The following is a 24,803-nucleotide window of genomic DNA, read 5'->3' on the forward strand; positions in this document are numbered from 1 at the left end:
AGGCGGCGGACAAAAGTATGGCAGAACGTACCAGGTTTGTCTGCAGGGGCTGAGCGACCGGTGGATCGTGGGAGTCCCTCCCGTCTTCAGTGGCAGCTGCTACGCCAAATCCGGAAGACGCCAGTGCACGAGGAGCCTGGCAGAATGACGACGTCCGGCTTCCGGTGACGTCAGGGCAGGGTGGAGGCGGCCAACTCTCGTGTACTGCAGTACGGGCCCAAACACTGCGGCTGAACGCCGCATGCACAGGCGGCGGACTACTGCGCACACTCCTGGAACTCCCCCCGGACGCCTTGGAGGTAGCAACAAGAGGCGATATTTCAGGTTGCCCATAACCAACAGGGCGACTGAGGGACAGGAAGGGGAGGACTGCACACGGACTGCAGTCGGAGTTGGCTTCAGAGAGGATGGAAGCACAGAATGTACCTCCTACGGAGCCTATTAAAAAAGGTGGTTCAAGCCAGAATATGCAACAGACGGCTACACTACCACCTTCTCAGGTAATATGTCTTATTTGAATATTCCTTGTGTAAGTGAATGCAGTTACAAAATTTAGTAGGTAACTAGCCTTCTTGGAAATCTGTTTATGTTTTTTTAGAGCAAAGCTCCTGAGAAACAAGTCTACTTAAAACATAAATCAAAGTCAAACAGGTGCAATAATTGTAATGCCAAGTTACCTAATGACTGGAAAAAAACAGATTGCAGTAAATGTCTAACTGAATTAGAGACCCAGGATTCGGCTAAAGTTATGAAAGACTTTCTAGAATCCTTTAAAATGGAAATGCAATCCACCTTTTCGGCACTAAGGGGGATTATTGCTGAAGGACAAGGAACCAGCCTACAAATGGAACAGGTTTCCACTGCTATCCCTTCTGTAGCCAGGAAAAAGAACACAGAAGAGGAAGGTACTCAAACTTCTTCTGACAGTTCAGCCGAACAAGAGGAAAATATTTCAGACTATGGATCAGACAGAGAGATTAAGGAAAATAAGACTGCCAGATTTCTGTTTAATCCAGACGAAACGGCAGAATTACTAAAGGCAATTTATGAGAGTGAACAGATATCTGAATCTGCTCAGGAAATATCAGTTCAGGATACTATATATAAGGGGCTAGAAACTCCGACCACTAGAGTATTTCCAGTTCACAAATCCTTAAACACAATGATTGATGAACAATGGGAGTTCCCAGAGAAAAGATTCAGAGTGGCAAAATCATTCAAAAGGAAGTTTCCTTTTAAAGATACAGATATTGAGAGATGGGATAAATGTCCAAAGATAGATGCAGCTTTAGCACAATATTCTAAAAATACTGACTTATCATTTGAAGACATGGGGGCCCTAAAAGACCCATTAGATAAAAAAACGGAGATTTTAGCAAAAAGGGCATGGGACACATCAGCGTTAGTGTTCAGGCCAAATATTGCTGCAATCTGTGTATCCAGAAATCTGATTGCTTGGATCGACGAGATTCAGGAGTTGCTGGCAGTGGGGACGTCTCCTGAACAAATTCTAGAGTCTTTTCCAATTGTGTCAAAGTCCCTCGCCTTCATCTGTGATGCCCTGGTAGAGTCATTTAAAGCAACAGCAAAGTGTGCGGCTTTGGTTAACTCTATTAGACGTCTAGTTTGGCTCAGAACCTGGGAGGGTGATTTCACCTCAAAAAACAGGTTGTGCGCCATGAAGTTCGAGGGGAATTTACTTTTTGGGAAGGACCTAGATAATATCCTTACAAGGTCCACCGATAGGAGGAGGAAATTTCCAGATAAACGTAAAAAGGTAACGCCAAAGAGATTCTTTCGAGGGAGAAATAGAATCCCGCAAAGGAATAGCAATACGGAACAGCAAAAAAGGTGGACATATTTTCAGGGCAGGGGTAGAGGTACGATTCCGTTCAGGAAACCCTCAATGCCCGGAAATAAGGAATCAAAATGACTCTCTAGTGAGGGTCGGGGGGAGGTTAACCCACTTTCTTCCAAAGTGGAAAGAAATAACGAAAGACCAATTTATAACAAACCTAATAGAGTCAGGGTACAAACTGGAGTTCTCCAGTTACCCTCCCCCCAATTACTATGTCACTACGGCTCCAAAAGACATGGAAAAGTCCAAGGCTCTGAGGCAGGCTGTCATCTCTCTAATACACCAGAATGTAATTTGTCGGGTTCCGAGTCACGAACTAAAGCAGGGGTTTTATTCCCACATTTTTGTGGTAAAAAAACCATCAGGAAAATTTCGTCTGATTATAAATTTAAGAAATCTGAATCAGTATCTGAAAGTCAAAAGGTTCAAGATGGAAAATATTTATACAGTAAGAGAATTGCTTACAGAGGGTGCTTGGATGGCGACAATAGATTTGCAGGACGCTTATTTACATGTACCAATTCATCCTGGGTACCAAAAGTACCTGAGGTTCGCCCTAAGCTTTGGGAAGACCCTGTGTCATTACCAATTCAGAGCCCTCCCGTTCGGCCTCGCGGCGTCGCCCCGTATTTTTACAAAAGTTGTAGCAGAGATGACAGCTTGCCTCCACATGCAAAAAATAAAGGTTATTCCGTACCTGGACGACTTTTTAATTTTTGCACAAACAAAAGAAGATCTAGAGAAGGATCTAGATTTAACTCTAAAACTCATGGAATCACTAGGATGGATAGTCAGTCAGGAAAAGTCCAGCCTAGTCCCAGCACAAAAGGCTTTATATCTAGGATATGTGCTGGATACAGTGGAAAAGAAAATTTGGTTACCCCCAGAAAAAATAGGGAAAGTTTTTCGAAAGACCTCTACTTTTTTAAGCCAAAGGAAGGTCTCCTTACGGGAAACAGTTTCCTTACTGGGGACCATGACTTCATGTATCCCGGCTGTACAATGGGCTCAATTACATTCCCGTCTCCTGCAGGAATGGTTCCTACAGGAGGGGGGAAAAAATTACCGATTATTGGACAAAGAAAAGTCAGTATCACCAGAGGTAAGGGAATCTCTTCTATGGTGGATGATAGACATGAATCTTTCTCAGGGCAAAGAATGGGGTCCGAAAGAAGTAATTTCGGTTACCACAGATGCCAGCGCCTGGGGGTGGGGTGCACACTGCCAGGGCAGATAAAGTCAGGGGGAATGGAGTCTAGAAGTGAGACAAGCTTCCTCAAACTTCAGAGAACTAGCAGCCACAAAGCAGGCTCTCTTGGCCTTCTCCGAAATAGTGAAGAACAAACATGTCAGAGTTATGTCCGACAATATAGTCACAGTGTCATATCTGTCAAAACAGGGAGGCACCAGAGTCAAAAGCCTCATGGATCTTGCGATGGAGATATTAACTTGGGGGGAAAAGAATTGTTTATCCTTGACAGCAGTCCATATAAAAGGGGGACTAAATCAGTTGGCAGACCAGCTCAGTCGATCCCCAGTACTGGAGTCGGAGTGGGAGTTATGCCAAGAAACCTTCAATGCAATTTCTCGGAAATGGGGACGACCGGGAATAGATCTTTTCGCCTCCCCAAGGAATGCAAAACTACAAAGGTACTACTCAATCCATACATCCGGGAGCAGAGACACCCTAGATGCTCTTTCAGTACAGTGGGAGGAGGGACTGCTATATGCCTTCCCACCCTTCAACCTTATACCAAAGGTGGTACGGAAGATAAGTTTGGAACAGGCCACAATTATCCTAATTACTCCCTGGTGGCCAAAGAGGGCCTGGTTTCCGCTAGTAAAATCTATGGCTATACAGGAACCGTGGGAACTTCAGTGCAGACCAGATCTGTTAGCTCAGGGAGGAGTTTACCATCCAAATCCTCAGAGATTACGCCTAACGGCATGGATGTTGAAAGGCAGATATTAGCTAAAAAAGGATTCTCAGAAAAGGTCATCCAGACTTTGCTTAAGAACAGGAAAGAAGTGACCAGAAAAATCTATGGAAAAGTCTGGAAGACGTTTGAAAGCTGGAAAGAGAAAAAAGGTTTACAGGGAAAAAAGATTAGCCTACCTACAGTGCTTGATTTTCTGCAGGACGGAGTGGACTTGGGATTAGCAGTGAGCACGCTAAGAGTCCAAATAACAGCTCTATCAATTCTGCTTGATAAACCTCTAGCTAAAGAACAATATGTTAAAGCCTTCCTAAAGTCAGTGTCAAAGTCCAGACCAATACAGACGACAGGCTTCCCACCATGGGACCTCTCCTTAGTGTTACAACAATTGCAAAAATCTCCCTTTGAACCACTGCAGCAAGTGGAAATAAAATTTCTTACGTTAAAAGTAGCTTTCTTAACAGCTATAACTTCAGCTAAAAGAGTGGGTGACCTACAAGCCATATCCATAAAAGATCCCTATATGACCGTTTTACCAGATAGAATTATATTCAGGCCCGATCCGACATACGTTCCAAAAGTAAACACTAGATTTCACAGAACCCAAGAGATAGTGCTTCCTTCCTTTTGCGATACACCTACCTCCGAGAAGGAAAGACTACTCCATCTCCTAGATGTAAGGAGAGCGATTCTCATATATTTAAAACGAACAAAAGAGTGGAGGAAGACCAATAGACTTCTAACACTTTTTTCAGGACAAAGGAAGGGCATGCAAGCCACAAAACCATCCATAGCCAGATGGATAAGACAGACTATAGAATATTCTTACAAGTCAGCAGGAAAAATTCTTCCCCCACAACTTAAAGCTCATTCAACCAGGGGAATATCAACATCTTGGGCAGAAAGGGCAGGAGCATCATTGGACCAGATTTGTAAAACGGCAACATGGTCAAATCCATCGACCTTCATAAAGCACTATAGAATAGATGTACTGTCAAGCCAGGACGTAACCTTCGGAAGGAAAGTCCTGCAGGCAGTCATCCCACCCTAGCTGCGAGTAAAGACAGTTTCTCTGTGGTCTCTCACTTCTGGGGGGCCGGACTGGAGGACGTAGAGAGAAAATACCTGGTAGTATCCGGTAGTAGGTTTTTCTGATAGTCCTCCAGGCCGGCCCCCCTCTATAATTTCCCTTCCCTAAACCACCTTGGGTGTCTTGCTGTATTCACGTCTATTCTCTTCTGGAACTAAGCACCTAGGGTTATATCTGCTCTGGTAAAAGTGAATAAGATGGAGGAGGGGACACATTTATACAGGGGAGGGGGCGCGTCAGACTGTTTAATTACTAATAACCTGTGTTTCCTAATAGGTGAACTTCAGTGTCCTCTCACTTCTGGGGGGCCGGCCTGGAGGACTATCAGAAAAACCTACTACCGGATACTACCAGGTATTTTTTTTGTTGATAAATGATCATTCCCCAGTTTACCTGACTCTTATTTGGTACACCTGCAGCACAAAGGAAGTTTCAGGGCATGCTGGTTTGTCTTTTTTTGCTTCTTTACTTCCCCCCCCCCCCCCCCCCCCCCACACACACACACACACACCTCTGTTTCTCTCTGATTGGCCAATATTTCTCATGCTGAGACAATACACTTTCTATGGCAGAGCTGGGTGGGAGTGCCTGAGGTCTGGTAGGAAGGCCGGCAATGCACACACAGTCAGGCCGAGGAAATGACATAAGGAGATAAATGACATAATTACATAAAAATATAACGGAGGAAATAACATCAGGATTGGCTTCAAGTTAGAAAAAGTTAAAAAGAAGAATCCTAAGGCTGTAGAAAAATCACTAAAATTGTGACGTGGACAGTGCAATACAGATGTTATGTAAATACAGCAACTATTGATCTACTTCTATGTGGTTTTTTTTTGTTTTTCTGAGAATGTGGCCGACAGCTCCTATTTTACACAGAATGGATAATCACCGGTTAAGGAATGCCATAGGAATTGAAGGTTCATTAGGGAAGTCGAGGTGACAGTGATATGGAGTCTGTACACAATGCCAGTTGTCTGGCAGCCCTGCTGATCTTCTGGCGTAAGAACAGGGCCCGAGTTAGGACACCTATGTTTATTTGAGTACTTCTGCGCAGTGTAGGGGACTACGCATGTTACAGGGCCCGAGTTAGGACAGCTATGTTTACCTGGGTAGCTCTGCGCAGTGTAGGGGACTACGCATGTTACAGGGCCCGAGTTAGGACAGCTATGTTTACCTGGGTAGCTCTGCGCAGTGTAGGGGACTACGCATGTTACAGGGCCAGAGTTAGGACACCTATGTTTACCTGGGTAGCTCTGCGCAGTGTAGTGGACTACGCATGTTACAGGGCCAGAGTTAGGACACCTATGTTTACCTGGGTACTTCTGCGCAGTGTAGGGGACTACGCATGTTACAGGGCCCGAGTTAGGACAGCTATGTTTACCTGGGTAGCTCTGCGCAGTGTAGGGGACTACGCATGTTACAGGGCCAGAGTTAGGACACCTATGTTTACCTGGGTAGCTCTGCGCAGTGTAGGGGACTACGCATGTTACAGGACCCGAGTTAGGACACCTATGTTTACCTGGGTAGCTCTGCGCAGTGTAGGGGACTACGCATGTTACAGGGCCCGAGTTAGGACAGCTATGTTTACCTGGGTAGCTCTGCGCAGTGTAGGGGACTACGCATGTTACAGGGCCAGAGTTAGGACAGCTATGTTTACCTGGGTACTTCTGCGCAGTGTAGGGGACTACGCATGTTACAGGGCCCGAGTTAGGACACCTATGTTTACCTGGGTACTTCTGCGCAGTGTAGGGGACTACGCATGTTACAGGGCCAGAGTTAGGACAGCTATGTTTACCTGGGTACTTCTGCGCAGTGTAGGGGACTACGCATGTTACAGGGCCCGAGTTAGGACAGCTATGTTTACCTGGGTAGCTCTGCGCAGTGTAGGGGACTACGCATGTTACAGGACCAGAGTTAGGACAGCTATGTTTACCTGGGTAGCTCTGCGCAGTGTAGGGGACTACGCATGTTACAGGGCCAGAGTTAGGACAGCTATGTTTACCTGGGTACTTCTGCGCAGTGTAGGGGACTACGCATGTTACAGGGCCAGAGTTAGGACAGCTATGTTTATCTGAGTACTTCTGCGCAGTGTAGGGGACTACGCATGTTACAGGGCCAGAGTTAGGACACCTATGTTTATCTGAGTATTTCTGCGCAGTGTAGGGGACTACGCATGTTACAGGGCCCGAGTTAGGACAGCTATGTTTACCTGGGTAGCTCTGCGCAGTGTAGGGGACTACGCATGTTACAGGGCCAGAGTTAGGACAGCTATGTTTACCTGTGTACTTCTGCGCAGTGTAGGGGACTACGCATGTTACAGGGCCCGAGTTAGGACACCTATGTTTACCTGGGTAGCTCTGCGCAGTGTAGTGGACTACGCATGTTACAGGGCCCGAGTTAGGACACCTATGTTTACCTGGGTACTTCTGCGCAGTGTAGGGGACTACGCATGTTACAGGGCCAGAGTTAGGACACCTATGTTTACCTGGGTACTTCTGCGCAGTGTAGGGGACTACGCATGTTACAGGGCCAGAGTTAGGACACCTATGTTTACCTGGGTACTTCTGCGCAGTGTAGGGGACTACGCATGTTACAGGGCCAGAGTTAGGACAGCTATGTTTACCTGGGTAGCTCTGCGCAGTGTAGGGGACTACGCATGTTACAGGGCCAGAGTTAGGACAGCTATGTTTACCTGGGTAGCTCTGCGCAGTGTAGGGGACTACGTATGTTACAGGGCCAGAGTTAGGACACCTATGTTTATCTGAGTACTTCTGCGCAGTGTAGGGGACTACGCATGTTACAGGGCCAGAGATAGGACACCTATGTTTATCTGAGTACTTCTGCGCAGTGTAGGGGACTACGCATGTTACAGGGCCCGAGTTAGGACAGCTACGTTTACCTGGGTACCTCTGCGCAGTGTAGGGGACTACGCATGTTACAGGGCCAGAGTTAGGACAGCTATGTTTACCTGGGTACTTCTGCGCAGTGTAGGGGACTACGCATGTTACAGGGCCCGAGTTAGGACACCTATGTTTACCTGGGTAGCTCTGCGCAGTGTAGTGGACTACGCATGTTACAGGGCCCGAGTTAGGACACCTATGTTTACCTGGGTACTTCTGCGCAGTGTAGGGGACTACGCATGTTACAGGGCCAGAGTTAGGACACCTATGTTTACCTGGGTACTTCTGCGCAGTGTAGGGGACTACGCATGTTACAGGGCCAGAGTTAGGACACCTATGTTTACCTGGGTACTTCTGCGCAGTGTAGGGGACTACGCATGTTACAGGGCCAGAGTTAGGACAGCTATGTTTACCTGGGTAGCTCTGCGCAGTGTAGGGGACTACGCATGTTACAGGGCCAGAGTTAGGACAGCTATGTTTACCTGGGTAGCTCTGCGCAGTGTAGGGGACTACGCATGTTACAGGGCCAGAGTTAGGACACCTATGTTTATCTGAGTACTTCTGCGCAGTGTAGGGGACTACGCATGTTACAGGGCCAGAGTTAGGACACCTATGTTTACCTGGGTAGCTCTGTGCAGTGTAGGGGACTACGCATGTTACAGGGCCAGAGTTAGGACACCTATGTTTATCTGAGTACTTCTGCGCAGTGTAGGGGATTACGCACATTACAGGGCCAGAGTTAGGACACCTATGTTTATCTGAGTACTTCTGCGCAGTGTAGGGGACTACGCATGTTACAGGGCCAGAGTTAGGACACCTATGTTTATCTGAGTACTTCTGCGCAGTGTAGGGGACTACGCATGTTACAGGGCCCGAGTTAGGACACCTATGTTTACCTGGGTAGCTCTGCGCGGTGTAGGGGACTACGCATGTTACAGGGCCAGAGTTAGGACACCTATGTTTACCTAGGTAGCTCTGGGCAGTGTAGGGGACTACGCATGTTACAGGGCCAGAGTTAGGACACCTATGTTTACCTGGGTAGCTCTGCGCAGTGTAGGGGACTACGCATGTTACAGGGCCAGAGTTAGGACACCTATGTTTACCTGGGTAGCTCTGCGCACTGTAGGGGACTACGCATGTTACAGGGCCAGAGTTAGGACACCTATGTTTACCTGGGTACTTCTGCGCAGTGTAGGGGACTACGCATGGGAACGCATTCCTCTGTGAACTAAGACCCCGGCTTGTAACTTAGCTGTAGGGATAGCAGTGGTGCCTGGATGAGTGAATCTGGGAATGCATTTGTTTGAACATTTGCATGCGAGTGTGCGAAGGGTTAATTGTTTTTGGGATTAAAGAAGAAGGCTGCTGGGTACGTTTAACCCCTCCCTCACACACCCACTCAGCTGCACTAATTAGAGGATGAAATCTGAAATAAACTCATCCCTGTCTGGATATGCAAGTGGAAGGATTTCAGAATAAAAGGTCAGAAGCAGAAAATTATGTGGAACAAGGCTAAGCGGTCCCATAAATGTGAATGGATGTGATCTCCTGACCTTACAGAGGCAACACTTGTACAGATGTCAGACGGACGTACCAGCTGGCCAGCGAGCAGAGGCATGTACTCGATGATGGCCAGGCGCACTCGCCATTTGGCGTCCTCAGCCAGCTCCACGATGGCAGGCAGCAGTGACTGGGAGAGCTGCCGGATGCCAATCACTTCATTCACACAGTCCAGGTTGGAGATGATGTTGAGCCGCACTTCTGGGCACTGAGTGGAGAGATTAGGATGATCAGTGAACAGCTGAGACATCAATTATTAAACAGCAAGCTTTATGGTATGGACAGTAGGGTTAGGGTTAAAATTGATTTTAATTGTTTTTTTTTCACAAAGTGTCATTTTCCGCTAACTTGTGACAAAAAATAAAATCTATGAACTCACCATACTCCTAACGGAATACCTTTGGGTCTCTTCTTTCTAGAATGGGGTCATTTGTGGGGTTCCTATACTGCCCTGGCATTTTAGGGGCCCTAAACCGTGAGGAGTAGTCTTGAAACCAAATGTCGCAAAATGACCTGTGAAATCCTAAAGGTACTCATTGGACTTTGGGCCCCTTAGCGTACTTAGGGTGTAAAAAAGTGCCACACATGTGGTACCGCCGTACTCAGGAGAAGTAGTATAATGTGTTTTGGGGTGTATTTTTACACATACCCATGCTGGGTGGGAGAACTATCTCTGTAAATGACAATTGTTTGATTTTTTTTTTACACACAATTGTCCATTTACAGAGAGATTTCTCCCACCCGGCATGGGTATGTGTATAAATACACCCCAAAACACATTATACTACTTCTCCTGAGTACGGCGATACCACGTGACACTTTTTTGCAGCCTAGGTGCGCTAAGGGGCCCAACGTCCTATTCACAGGTCATTTTGAGGCATTTGTTTTCGGGGGCGCTGTGGCTGCCTTCCTCTCCGAACTACACGGAAATACCCGATCTCAGTCGGATCCGCTCTACTGCGCAGGCGCCGGAAACTTGCACCTGCGCAGTAGAGCAGACCCGACGGCGATCGGGTATTTCCGTGTAGTTCGGAGCCGACAGCAGTCAGAGCGCCTGCGCAGGAGCCAGGAAGGTAAATATTACGTCACGGCTGTACGGAGGGCTACAGCGAGACCCCCGAGGGACGCAGGACGGCGTGGGAAGCCTCATTAGGATCCGGAGGCTTCCCCCACCCGAGGTGAGTACCCCCCAGGGGATTTTTTGAGGTTACAGATCCTCTTTAACCACTTCCTGACCGCCGTATAGACAATTGGCGGCCGGGAAGTGGACCCCGCAAGGACCGCCGGGGGGCATTAAGACAGGGGCTATCCGCATAAAGTCATCTCAAAGGCTTATCAACGTGCAAGAACTACAGATCGCCAGGGTTTGCTCCAAAACACACCAAAATCTTCAGACCAATTGGTAAGACTTAGTACTATGTACAATAACCAATGGAGAGATATTTATCGCATGTTGAACAAGGTGTGGCCGGTGTTAACATCTGATACAACGATTGCTAAATTTGTTAACCCGCAGGCATCAATTACAGCTAAAAGATGTCCAAGCCTCAAAGACAGACTATGCATGAATCATTTTGTTGGTAATAGGAAGAAATGCAGAGGTTCCCTTCAAGGTAGTTATCCATGTGGAGATTGCAATGTGTGCAGCTTGATGCAACCCAGTAAGTTTATCCAGGATTCCATGGGAACCACCTCCTTTAAGCTAAGAGGCTTTATTCATTGTAAAAGCAAGGGGGTGATCTATGTGATAGTTTGCCCCTGTGGTAAACCTTATGTGGGTCAAACACAAAATATGCTAAAGACCAGGATCCAGAAACATTTATCTAACATCGGGCTAGCAGAAAGGGATTTGGAAGATGGGAAAACACTGACCTCTGTTGCGGCCCACTTTTGGTCAGCACACAGGGGTTCCTACAATGGTGCTAGGGTCTATGGTGTGGACCAAATAAAAATAGGTATTAGAGGGGGTAATATTACAAATGCCTTACTAAAACGTGAGGCCAGGTGGATCTATCAACTAAAGAGCATGGCCCCCATGGGTATGAATGAAGAGATGGATTGGTCCGGTTTCTTGGTTTAACTGAAATAAAACTTTTTTTTGTTTTTTTTTTACTAGTGTCTTGTAATGTTATACTGCATCTTTAACTGCAGCTAAGAAATATTCGTTGATGCATAATATTGGATTTGTTTTCTTCTATATACAGATTGCCCCCTGTGTTTTGCTATACATGTGATATCTATGTTCTTATGGACTTCTGTGGACTCTTGATGACCCCAGTATATGGACATCATACCTCCCTCGAATATGGGACGCTGTTGGCTATAAAGACCCTCATGCTGATTTATGTTCTCTGGCCCTTTAAAGGACTTTGTTGGAAAAACTGGGATGCAATTTACAAATGTATGGAACTTTCCTCTACATGCTCGGACCTTGTGCAGCTCAAAAAGAACTATAAGGATGAAATTCTGTGGAATCTAGGATGCAAATATTTTGCATTCATAACAAATTTACTTTGGCTACTGAATGAACTTCAATTTGCTCAAAACTTCTATCTGGACTTATAAACTGGATGAAATGTATTTATAACTAGTTAATGATTCATTTACAGTGTATATTGTTGTCATCAAGCATGTAATATAACTGCATAAATGTGCTGTGCGGCATGGAAGGGGTTAACATAGTAGCTGATATACCTGGAAGTCTCTGAACCTCTTCCTCCTTCCTGTCTCACTACACTGCTTGCTGCCTTATTCTCTGGTGATTGGTGCTGCTGTGACTATTACATCACTTCTGGTTTGTGTTCCAAGCTGGTTACAAATCCAGGAAGTGCTGGTTTCCTTTCCCTCTCTCACTCCTGGCATTATTTGCAGGTGTTGAGTAGAGATGGGCCGAACCGTTCGCCTGGCGAACCTCTCTGGGCCTCTTACCACTTCCGGGTCGCAATGACCCGGAGTAGTACGCCTGCGCTGCCCGGCGGAGCGCGTCCTAGATCGCGCTCCTGTTGCCAGGCACTCTCTGCGCATGAGCGTGATGTCACTCATGACGTCACACACATGCGCAGAGAGTGCCCGGCAACAGGAGCGCGATCTAGGACACGCTAAGCCGGGCAGTGCAGGCGTACTACTCCGGGTCAGAGCGACCCGGAAGTAGTAAAACCCTCATGGATTTAGAGATGTTCGCCAGCGAACGGTTCGGGAACCGTTCGCCACATCTCTAGTGTTGAGTGATGATTATGGGTGTTCCCTCCTTTTTCTTTCCTATTTAAAGGCTGCTATGGTGGCTTCACTTGCATCCTCTCTCCTTGATAAAGCGAGGCGACTCTCGCGGAACTAGTGGGATCTTGTCCTCTGAGGGGATTCCTTGTTCCCTGCTGTGCTGAGGTGACTCTCGCGGAACTGGTGGGATCTTGTCCTCTGAGGGGATTCCTTGTTCCCTGCTGTGCTGAGGTGACTCTCGCGGAACTGGTGGGATCTTGTCCTCTGAGGGGATTCCTTGTTCCCTGCTGTGCTGAGGTGACTCTCGCGGAACTGGTGGGATCTTGTCCTCTGAGGGGATTCCTTGTTCCCTGCTGTGCTGAGGTGACTCTCGTGGAACTAGTGGGATCTTGTCCTCTGAAGGGATTCCTTGTTCCCTGCTGTGCTGAGGTGACTCTCGCGGAACTAGTGGGATCTTGTCCTCTGAGGGGATTCCTTGTTCCCTGCTGTGCTGAGGTGACTCTCGCGGAACTAGTGGGATCTTGTCCTCTGAGGGGATTCCTTGTTCCCTGCTGTGCTGAGGTGACTCTCGCGGAACTGGTGGGATCTTGTCCTCTGAGGGGATTCCTTGTTCCCTGCTGTGCTGAGGTGACTCTCGCGGAACTAGTGGGATCTTGTCCTCTGAGGGGATTCCTTGTTCCCTGCTGTGCTGAGGTGACTCTCGCGGAACTAGTGGGATCTTGTCCTCTGAGGGGATTCCTTGTTCCCTGCTGTGCTGAGGTGACTCTCGCGGAACTAGTGGGATCTTGTCCTCTGAGGGGATTCCTTGTTCCCTGCTGTGCTGAGGTGACTCTCGCGGAACTAGTGGGATCTTGTCCTCTGAGGGGATTCCTTGTTCCCTGCTGTGCTGAGGTGACTCTCGCGGAACTAGTGGGATCTTGTCCTCTGAGGGGATTCCTTGTTCCCTGCTGTGCTGAGGTGACTCTCGCGGAACTAGTGGGATCTTGTCCTCTGAGGGGATTCCTTGTTCCCTGCTGTGCTGAGGTGACTCTCGCGGAACTAGTGGGATCTTGTCCTCTGAGGGGATTCCTTGTTCCCTGCTGTGCTGAGGTGACTCTCGCGGAACTAGTGGGATCTTGTCCTCTGAGGGGATTCCTTGTTCCCTGCTGTGCTGAGGTGACTCTCGCGGAACTAGTGGGATCTTGTCCTCTGAGGGGATTCCTTGTTCCCTGCTGTGCTGAGGTGACTCTCGCGGAACTAGTGGGATCTTGTCCTCTGAGGGGATTCCTTGTTCCCTGCTGTGCTGAGGTGACTCTCGCGGAACTAGTGGGATCTTGTCCTCTGAGGGGATTCCTTGTTCCCTGCTGTGCTGAGGTGACTCTCGCGGAACTAGTGGGATCTTGTCCTCTGAGGGGATTCCTTGTTCCCTGCTGTGCTGAGGTGACTCTCGCGGAACTAGTGGGATCTTGTCCTCTGAGGGGATTCCTTGTTCCCTGCTGTGCTGAGGTGACTCTCGCGGAACTAGTGGGATCTTGTCCTCTGAGGGGATTCCTTGTTCCCTGCTGTGCTGAGGTGACTCTCGCGGAACTAGTGGGATCTTGTCCTCTGAGGGGATTCCTTGTTCCCTGCTGTGCTGAGGTGACTCTCGCGGAACTAGTGGGATCTTGTCCTCTGAGGGGATTCCTTGTTCCCTGCTGTGCTGAGGTGACTCTCGCGGAACTAGTGGGATCTTGTCCTCTGAGGGGATGCCTTGTTCCCTGCTGTGCTGAGGTGACTCTCGCGGAACTAGTGGGATCTTGTCCTCTGAGGGGATGCCTTGTTCCCTGCTGTGCTGAGGTGACTCTCGCGGAACTAGTGGGATCTTGTCCTCTGAGGGGATTCCTTGTTCCCTGCTGTGCTGAGGTGACTCTCGCGGAACTAGTGGGATCTTGTCCTCTGAGGGGATTCCTTGTTCCCTGCTGTGCTGAGGTGACTCTCGCGGAACTAGTGGGATCTTGTCCTCTGAGGGGATTCCTTGTTCCCTGCTGTGCTGAGGTGACTCTCGCGGAACTAGTGGGATCTTGTCCTCTGAGGGGATTCCTTGTTCCCTGCTGTGCTGAGGTGACTCTCGCGGAACTAGTGGGATCTTGTCCTCTGAGGGGATTCCTTGTTCCCTGCTGTGCTGAGGTGACTCTCGCGGAACTAGTGGGATCTTGTCCTCTGAGGGGATTCCTTGTTCCCTGCTGTGCTGAGGTGACTCTCGCGGAACTAGTGGGATCTTGTCCTCTGAGGGGATGCCTTGTTCCCTGCTGTGCTGAGGTGACTCTCGCGGAACTAGTGGGATCTTGTCCTCTGAGGGGATTCCTTGTTCCCTGCTGTGCTGAGGTGACTCTCGCGGAACTAGTGGGATCTTGTCCTCTGAGGGGATTCCTTGTTCCCTGCTGTGCTGAGGTGACTCTCGCGGAACTAGTGGGATCTTGTCCTCTGAGGGGATTCCTTGTTCCCTGCTGTGCTGAGGTGACTCTCGCGGAACTAGTGGGATCTTGTCCTCTGAGGGGATTCCTTGTTCCCTGCTGTGCTGAGGTGACTCTCGCGGAACTAGTGGGATCTTGTCCTCTGAGGGGATTCCTTGTTCCCTGCTGTGCTGAGGTGACTCGCGGAACTAGTGGGATCTTGTCCTCTGAGGGGATTCCTTGTTCCCTGCTGTGCTGAGGTGACTCTCGCGGAACTAGTGGGATCTTGTCCTCTGAGGGGATTCCTTGTTCCCTGCTGTGCTGAGGTGACTCGCGGAACTAGTGGGATCTTGTCCTCTGAGGGGATTCCTTGTTCCCTGCTGTGCTGAGGTGACTCTCGCGGAACTAGTGGGATCTTGTCCTCTGAGGGGATTCCTTGTTCCCTGCTGTGCTGAGGTGACTCTCGCGGAACTAGTGGGATCTTGTCCTCTGAGGGGATTCCTTGTTCCCTGCTGTGCTGAGGTGACTCTCGCGGAACTAGTGGGATCTTGTCCTCTGAGGGGATTCCTTGTTCCCTGCTGTGCTGAGGTGACTCTCGTGGAACTAGTGGGATCTTGTCCTCTGAGGGGATTCCTTGTTCCCTGCTGTGCTGAGGTGACTCTCGCGGAACTGGTGGGATCTTGTCCTCTGAGGGGATTCCTTGTTCCCTGCTGTGCTGAGGTGACTCTCGCGGAACTAGTGGGATCTTGTCCTCTGAGGGGATTCCTTGTTCCCTGCTGTGCTGAGGTGACTCTCGCGGAACTAGTGGGATCTTGTCCTCTGAGGGGATTCCTTGTTCCCTGCTGTGCTGAGGTGACTCTCGCGGAACTAGTGGGATCTTGTCCTCTGAGGGGATTCCTTGTTCCCTGCTGTGCTGAGGTGACTCTCGCGGAACTAGTGGGATCTTGTCCTCTGAGGGGATTCCTTGTTCCCTGCTGTGCTGAGGTGACTCTCGCGGAACTGGTGGGATCTTGTCCTCTGAGGGGATTCCTTGTTCCCTGCTGTGCTGAGGTGACTCTCGCGGAACTAGTGGGATCTTGTCCTCTGAGGGGATTCCTTGTTCCCTGCTGTGCTGAGGTGACTCTCGCGGAACTAGTGGGATCTTGTCCTCTGAGGGGATTCCTTGTTCCCTGCTGTGCTGAGGTGACTCTCGCGGAACTAGTGGGATCTTGTCCTCTGAGGGGATTCCTTGTTCCCTGCTGTGCTGAGGTGACTCTCGTGGAACTAGTGGGATCTTGTCCTCTGAGGGGATTCCTTGTTCCCTGCTGTGCTGAGGTGACTCTCGCGGTACTAGTGGGATCTTGTCCTCTGAGGGGATTCCTTGTTCCCTGCTGTGCTGAGGTGACTCGCGGAACTAGTGGGATCTTGTCCTCTGAGGGGATTCCTTGTTCCCTGCTGTGCTGAGGTGACTCGCGGAACTAGTGGGATCTTGTCCTCTGAGGGGATTCCTTGTTCCCTGCTGTGCTGAGGTGACTCTCGCGGAACTAGTGGGATCTTGTCCTCTGAGGGGATTCCTTGTTCCCTGCTGTGCTGAGGTGACTCTCGCGGAACTAGTGGGATCTTGTCCTCTGAGGGGATTCCTTGTTCCCTGCTGTGCTGAGGTGACTCTCGCGGAACTGGTGGGATCTTGTCCTCTGAGGGGATTCCTTGTTCCCTGCTGTGCTGAGGTGACTCTCGCGGAACTGGTGGGATCTTGTCCTCTGAGGGGATTCCTTGTTCCCTGCTGTGCTGAGGTGACTCTCGCGGAACTAGTGGGATCTTGTCCTCTGAGGGGATTCCTTGTTCCCTGCTGTGCTGAGGTGACTCTCGCGGAACTAGTGGGATCTTGTCCTCTGAGGGGATTCCTTGTTCCCTGCTGTGCTGAGGTGACTCTCGCGGAACTAGTGGGATCTTGTCCTCTGAGGGGATTCCTTGTTCCCTGCTGTGCTGAGGTGACTCTCGCGGAACTAGTGGGATCTTGTCCTCTGAGGGGATTCCTTGTTCCCTGCTGTGCTGAGGTGACTCTCGCGGAACTAGTGGGATCTTGTCCTCTGAGGGGATTCCTTGTTCCCTGCTGTGCTGAGGTGACTCTCGCGGAACTAGTGGGATCTTGTCCTCTGAGGGGATTCCTTGTTCCCTGCTGTGCTGAGGTGACTCTCGCGGAACTAGTGGGATCTTGTCCTCTGAGGGGATTCCTTGTTCCCTGCTGTGCTGAGGTGACTCGCGGAACTAGTGGGATCTTGTCCTCTGAGGGGATTCCTTGTTCCCTGCTGTGCTGAGGTGACTCTCGCGGAACTAGTGGGATCTTGTCCTCTGAGGGGATTCCTTGTTCCCTGCTGTGCTGAGGTGACTCTCGCGGAACTAGTGGGATCTTGTCCTCTGAGGGGATTCCTTGTTCCCTGCTGTGCTGAGGTGACTCTCGCGGAACTAGTGGGATCTTGTCCTCTGAGGGGATTCCTTGTTCCCTGCTGTGCTGAGGTGACTCTCGCGGAACTAGTGGGATCTTGTCCTCTGAGGGGATTCCTTGTTCCCTGCTGTGCTGAGGTGACTCTCGCGGAACTAGTGGGATCTTGTCCTCTGAGGGGATTCCTTGTTCCCTGCTGTGCTGAGGTGACTCTCGCGGAACTAGTGGGATCTTGTCCTCTGAGGGGATTCCTTGTTCCCTGCTGTGCTGAGGTGACTCTCGCGGAACTAGTGGGATCTTGTCCTCTGAGGGGATTCCTCGTTCCCTGCTGTGCTGAGGTGACTCTCGCGGAACTAGTGGGATCTTGTCCTCTGAGGGGATTCCTCGTTCCCTGCTGTGCTGAGGTGACTCTCGCGGAACTGGTGGGATCTTGTCCTCTGAGGGGATTCCTTGTTCCCTGCTGTGCTGAGGTGACTCTCGCGGAACTAGTGGGATCTTGTCCTCTGAGGGGATACCTTGTTCCCTGCTGTGCTGAGGTGACTCTCGCGGAACTAGTGGGATCTTGTCCTCTGAGGGGATTCCTTGTTCCCTGCTGTGCTGAGGTGACTCTCGCGGAACTAGTGGGATCTTGTCCTCTGAGGGGATTCCTTGTTCCCTGCTGTGCTGAGGTGACTCTCGTGGAACTAGTGGGATCTTGTCCTCTGAGGGGATTCCTTGTTCCCTGCTGTGCTGAGGTGACTCTCGCGGTACTAGTGGGATCTTGTCCTCTAAGGGGATTCCTTGTTCCCTGCTGTGCTGAGGTGACTCGCGGAACTAGTGGGATCTTGTCCTCTGAGGGGATTCCTTGTTCCCTGCTGTGCTGAGGTGACTCGCGGAACTAGTGGGATCTTGTCCTCTGAGGGGATTCCTTGTTCCCTGCTGTGCTGAGGTGACTCTCGCGGAACTAGTGGGATCTTGTCCTCTGAGGGGATTCCTTGTTCCCTGCTGTGCTGAGGTGACTCTCGCGGAACTAGTGGGATCTTGTCCTCTGAGGGGATTCCTTGTTCCCTGCTGTGCTGAGGTGACTCTCGCGGAACTAGTGGGATCTTGTCCTCTGAGGGGATTCCTTGTTCCCTGCTGTGCTGAGGTGACTCTCGCGGAACTGGTGGGATCTTGTCCTCTGAGGGGATTCCTTGTTCCCTGCTGTGCTGAGGTGACTCTCGCGGAACTAGTGGGATCTTGTCCTCTGAGGGGATTCCTTGTTCCCTGCTGTGCTGAGGTGACTCTCGCGGAACTAGTGGGATCTTGTCCTCTGAGGGGATTCCTTGTTCCCTGCTGTGCTGAGGTGACTCTCGCGGAACTAGTGGGATCTTGTCCTCTGAGGGGATTCCTTGTTCCCTGCTGTGCTGAGGTGACTCTCGTGGAACTAGTGGGATCTTGTCCTCTGAGGGGATTCCTTGTTCCCTGCTGTGCTGAGGTGACTCTCGTGGAACTAGTGGGATCTTGTCCTCTGAGGGGATTCCTTGTTCCCTGCTGTGCTGAGGTGACTCTCGCGGAACTAGTGGGATCTTGTCCTCTGAGGGGATTCCTTGTTCCCTGCTGTGCTGAGGTGACTCTCGCGGAACTAGTGGGATCTTGTCCTCTGAGGGGATTCCTTGTTCCCTGCTGTGCTGAGGTGACTCTCGTGGAACTAGTGGGATCTTGTCCTCTGAGGGGATTCCTTGTTCCCTGCTGTGCTGAGGTGACTCTCGCGGAACTGGTGGGATCTTGTCCTCTGAGGGGATTCCTTGTTCCCTGCTGTGCTGAGGTGACTCTCGCGGAACTGGTGGGATCTTGTCCTCTGAGGGGATTCCTTGTTCCCTGCTGTGCTGAGGTGACTCTCGCGGAACTAGTGGGATCTTGTCCTCTGAGGGGATTCCTTGTTCCCTGCTGTGCTGAGGTGACTCTCGCGGAACTAGTGGGATCTTGTCCTCTGAGGGGATTCCTTGTTCCCTGCTGTGCTGAGGTGACTCTCGCGGAACTAGTGGGATCTTGTCCTCTGAGGGGATTCCTTGTTCCCTGCTGTGCTGAGGTGACTCTCGCGGAACTAGTGGGATCTTGTCCTCTGAGGGGATTCCTTGTTCCCTGCTGTGCTGAGGTGACTCTTGCGGAACTAGTGGGATCTTGTCCTCTGAGGGGATTCCTTGTTCCCTGCTGTGCTGAGGTGACTCTTGTGGAACTAGTGGGATCTTGTCCTCTGAGGGGATTCCTTGTTCCCTGCTGTGCTGAGGTGACTCTCGCGGAACTAGTGGGATCTTGTCCTCTGAGGGGATTCCTTGTTCCCTGCTGTGCTGAGGTGACTCTCGCGGAACTAGTGGGATCTTGTCCTCTGAGGGGATTCCTTGTTCCCTGCTGTGCTGAGGTGACTCTCGCGGAACTAGTGGGATCTTGTCCTCTGAGGGGATTCCTTGTTCCCTGCTGTGCTGAGGTGACTCTCGTGGAACTAGTGGGATCTTGTCCTCTGAGGGGATTCCTTGTTCCCTGCTGTGCTGAGGTGACTCTCGCGGTACTAGTGGGATCTTGTCCTCTGAGGGGATTCCTTGTTCCCTGCTGTGCTGAGGTGACTCGCGGAACTAGTGGGATCTTGTCCTCTGAGGGGATTCCTTGTTCCCTGCTGTGCTGAGGTGACTCGCGGAACTAGTGGGATCTTGTCCTCTGAGGGGATTCCTTGTTCCCTGCTGTGCTGAGGTGACTCTCGCGGAACTAGTGGGATCTTGTCCTCTGAGGGGATTCCTTGTTCCCTGCTGTGCTGAGGTGACTCTCGCGGAACTAGTGGGATCTTGTCCTCTGAGGGGATTCCTTGTTCCCTGCTGTGCTGAGGTGACTCTCGCGGAACTGGTGGGATCTTGTCCTCTGAGGGGATTCCTTGTTCCCTGCTGTGCTGAGGTGACTCTCGCGGAACTGGTGGGATCTTGTCCTCTGAGGGGATTCCTTGTTCCCTGCTGTGCTGAGGTGACTCTCGCGGAACTAGTGGGATCTTGTCCTCTGAGGGGATTCCTTGTTCCCTGCTGTGCTGAGGTGACTCTCGCGGAACTAGTGGGATCTTGTCCTCTGAGGGGATTCCTTGTTCCCTGCTGTGCTGAGGTGACTCTCGCGGAACTAGTGGGATCTTGTCCTCTGAGGGGATTCCTTGTTCCCTGCTGTGCTGAGGTGACTCTCGCGGAACTAGTGGGATCTTGTCCTCTGAGGGGATTCCTTGTTCCCTGCTGTGCTGAGGTGACTCTCGCGGAACTAGTGGGATCTTGTCCTCTGAGGGGATTCCTTGTTCCCTGCTGTGCTGAGGTGACTCTCGCGGAACTAGTGGGATCTTGTCCTCTGAGGGGATTCCTTGTTCCCTGCTGTGCTGAGGTGACTCTCGCGGAACTAGTGGGATCTTGTCCTCTGAGGGGATTCCTTGTTCCCTGCTGTGCTGAGGTGACTCGCGGAACTAGTGGGATCTTGTCCTCTGAGGGGATTCCTTGTTCCCTGCTGTGCTGAGGTGACTCTCGCGGAACTAGTGGGATCTTGTCCTCTGAGGGGATTCCTTGTTCCCTGCTGTGCTGAGGTGACTCTCGCGGAACTAGTGGGATCTTGTCCTCTGAGGGGATTCCTTGTTCCCTGCTGTGCTGAGGTGACTCTCGTGGAACTAGTGGGATCTTGTCCTCTGAGGGGATTCCTTGTTCCCTGCTGTGCTGAGGTGACTCTCGCGGAACTAGTGGGATCTTGTCCTCTGAGGGGATTCCTTGTTCCCTGCTGTGCTGAGGTGACTCTCGCGGAACTAGTGGGATCTTGTCCTCTGAGGGGATTCCTTGTTCCCTGCTGTGCTGAGGTGACTCTCGCGGAACTAGTGGGATCTTGTCCTCTGAGGGGATTCCTTGTTCCCTGCTGTGCTGAGGTGACTCTCGCGGAACTAGTGGGATCTTGTCCTCTGAGGGGATTCCTCGTTCCCTGCTGTGCTGAGGTGACTCTCGCGGAACTAGTGGGATCTTGTCCTCTGAGGGGATTCCTTGTTCCCTGCTGTGCTGAGGTGACTCTCGCGGAACTGGTGGGATCTTGTCCTCTGAGGGGATTCCTTGTTCCCTGCTGTGCTGAGGTGACTCTCGCGGAACTAGTGGGATCTTGTCCTCTGAGGGGATACCTTGTTCCCTGCTGTGCTGAGGTGACTCTCGCGGAACTAGTGGGATCTTGTCCTCTGAGGGGATTCCTTGTTCCCTGCTGTGCTGAGGTGACTCTCGCGGAACTAGTGGGATCTTGTCCTCTGAGGGGATTCCTTGTTCCCTGCTGTGCTGAGGTGACTCTCGTGGAACTAGTGGGATCTTGTCCTCTGAGGGGATTCCTTGTTCCCTGCTGTGCTGAGGTGACTCTCGCGGTACTAGTGGGATCTTGTCCTCTAAGGGGATTCCTTGTTCCCTGCTGTGCTGAGGTGACTCGCGGAACTAGTGGGATCTTGTCCTCTGAGGGGATTCCTTGTTCCCTGCTGTGCTGAGGTGACTCGCGGAACTAGTGGGATCTTGTCCTCTGAGGGGATTCCTTGTTCCCTGCTGTGCTGAGGTGACTCTCGCGGAACTAGTGGGATCTTGTCCTCTGAGGGGATTCCTTGTTCCCTGCTGTGCTGAGGTGACTCTCGCGGAACTAGTGGGATCTTGTCCTCTGAGGGGATTCCTTGTTCCCTGCTGTGCTGAGGTGACTCTCGCGGAACTAGTGGGATCTTGTCCTCTGAGGGGATTCCTTGTTCCCTGCTGTGCTGAGGTGACTCTCGCGGAACTGGTGGGATCTTGTCCTCTGAGGGGATTCCTTGTTCCCTGCTGTGCTGAGGTGACTCTCGCGGAACTAGTGGGATCTTGTCCTCTGAGGGGATTCCTTGTTCCCTGCTGTGCTGAGGTGACTCTCGCGGAACTAGTGGGATCTTGTCCTCTGAGGGGATTCCTTGTTCCCTGCTGTGCTGAGGTGACTCTCGCGGAACTAGTGGGATCTTGTCCTCTGAGGGGATTCCTTGTTCCCTGCTGTGCTGAGGTGACTCTCGTGGAACTAGTGGGATCTTGTCCTCTGAGGGGATTCCTTGTTCCCTGCTGTGCTGAGGTGACTCTCGTGGAACTAGTGGGATCTTGTCCTCTGAGGGGATTCCTTGTTCCCTGCTGTGCTGAGGTGACTCTCGCGGAACTAGTGGGATCTTGTCCTCTGAGGGGATTCCTTGTTCCCTGCTGTGCTGAGGTGACTCTCGCGGAACTAGTGGGATCTTGTCCTCTGAGGGGATTCCTTGTTCCCTGCTGTGCTGAGGTGACTCTCGTGGAACTAGTGGGATCTTGTCCTCTGAGGGGATTCCTTGTTCCCTGCTGTGCTGAGGTGACTCTCGCGGAACTGGTGGGATCTTGTCCTCTGAGGGGATTCCTTGTTCCCTGCTGTGCTGAGGTGACTCTCGCGGAACTGGTGGGATCTTGTCCTCTGAGGGGATTCCTTGTTCCCTGCTGTGCTGAGGTGACTCTCGCGGAACTAGTGGGATCTTGTCCTCTGAGGGGATTCCTTGTTCCCTGCTGTGCTGAGGTGACTCTCGCGGAACTAGTGGGATCTTGTCCTCTGAGGGGATTCCTTGTTCCCTGCTGTGCTGAGGTGACTCTCGCGGAACTAGTGGGATCTTGTCCTCTGAGGGGATTCCTTGTTCCCTGCTGTGCTGAGGTGACTCTCGCGGAACTAGTGGGATCTTGTCCTCTGAGGGGATTCCTTGTTCCCTGCTGTGCTGAGGTGACTCTTGCGGAACTAGTGGGATCTTGTCCTCTGAGGGGATTCCTTGTTCCCTGCTGTGCTGAGGTGACTCTTGTGGAACTAGTGGGATCTTGTCCTCTGAGGGGATTCCTTGTTCCCTGCTGTGCTGAGGTGACTCTCGCGGAACTAGTGGGATCTTGTCCTCTGAGGGGATTCCTTGTTCCCTGCTGTGCTGAGGTGACTCTCGCGGAACTAGTGGGATCTTGTCCTCTGAGGGGATTCCTTGTTCCCTGCTGTGCTGCTGAGATTGACTTCACCATTTCTGGGCTATGTATCTCCTACTTTTTGCACTCCTCCACTTTATGCTCTTTCCTATGGGCTGCTCCTTTGCCTTAATATTTTACTAGGCATCTTATCACTAGTAATACTGTATACTTGGATGGCAATTGTGCACTTTATTTCATAATCTTATATATGCGATATTTAGTCGTGTGTGTTTTTGTATTATTGCACAGGTGGTTATTGGTCCTGCATCACACTAGGTTGTATACTGAACCCGGGTTCTCTCCCCGTTGGGCTCAATATTGAGCCTACTGTGGGTTTTTGTATTATTGCACAGGTGGTTATTGGTCCTGCATCACACTAGGTTGTATACTGAAGCCGGGTTCTCCCCTGTTGGGCTCAATACTGAGCCTACTGTGGGGTTTTATATCTGACAGCAGCATTGGGTCATTATACAATATATTGCATTGAGAGTGATTGTTTCATATGCAGCAGGGATCATGTTGGAATATTTGCTTGGTTTTTAAATGGTTGTATTCTTAATTGAACCATCAGTACTGTGATTATTAATATACCCAATAGTGAATAAAGATTTTTGTTATACTTTTTCAAATTTTGCTGTGGGAGGTGCTATTTTTTTAAGGGCTTTCTTCCTCTACCATATAATTAATCTGCTTGTTGCTAGCCGTCTCTTTACCTGAGGCTTGTCAATTAGCCTCCTCCGCATTGCCGCCTCCATAGCAGACTCTATCACACCGCTAGCTTCCTCCAATCGGAAGTACTCCTGGGTCACAGCTTGGCTTCCAATCGGAGGAAGCTAGCAGAGGCGGGGAGGGGCGAGGGGAGGAGGGTAATTGACAAGCCTCAGGAAAACAGACTGCTAGCGACAAGCAGATTGTCACTAGTCTTGCAATAGTTTCAGGGGGGCACAGCAGACCCTGGGGGACTAGAGGCGGCGATAGAAGGACACAGAGGCATGCCATTGTGCACATGACACACCTCTGGGTCCTATTAAGATTTAAATAATCCGCCTCGGGTTTTCTTTAAATTCCCAATGACTTTCTACTCCCATGCACCCTCTTGTGGCGGAGATGGGAATTGGCAGAGGTGATGTACAGTAAATGCTAAGATTTCACATACCTCATCCTTCAGCTGAGCCAGGAACAGTGGCAGCAGGTGCTCAATGGTATTATCCTTTCCAAGAATTGGGGACAGGCCCATAATAACCGAAGCCAGTGCAGACTTCACATGCTGGTTAGCGTCTGACACCAGTTCCTGTGTATGGAGGGAGCGTGAAATACAGTTACTGCAACCTACTATTCATATTGCATACACGGTATATATACAGCTGTACACAATGTAACCTGCTATCCCCATTACATACACTGTATATATACAGCTGTACACAATGTAACCTGCTATCCCCA

General features: G+C 50.7%; 1 protein-coding gene across 1 annotated transcript in view; it reads right to left on the reverse strand.

Annotated features, from left to right (window-relative positions):
• The window catches only part of LOC137543622 (serine/threonine-protein phosphatase 2A 65 kDa regulatory subunit A alpha isoform-like), a gene marked incomplete at its 3' end in the record, with an annotated part of 183,382 nt that overhangs the window by 41,179 nt on the left and 117,400 nt on the right, over positions 1–24,803 (reverse strand). The window contains exons 9-10 of the mRNA XM_068264738.1: positions 24,517–24,651; positions 9,383–9,556 (exon numbers count right to left, since the gene is read on the reverse strand). Coding sequence (XP_068120839.1) covers positions 9,383–9,556; positions 24,517–24,651 — 309 coding nt within the window. The remainder of the gene's footprint in view (positions 1–9,382; positions 9,557–24,516; positions 24,652–24,803) is intronic.

The sequence above is a fragment of the Hyperolius riggenbachi genome, unplaced genomic scaffold, assembly GCF_040937935.1.
Source record: "Hyperolius riggenbachi isolate aHypRig1 unplaced genomic scaffold, aHypRig1.pri scaffold_132, whole genome shotgun sequence".
NCBI lineage: Eukaryota > Metazoa > Chordata > Amphibia > Anura > Hyperoliidae > Hyperolius > Hyperolius riggenbachi.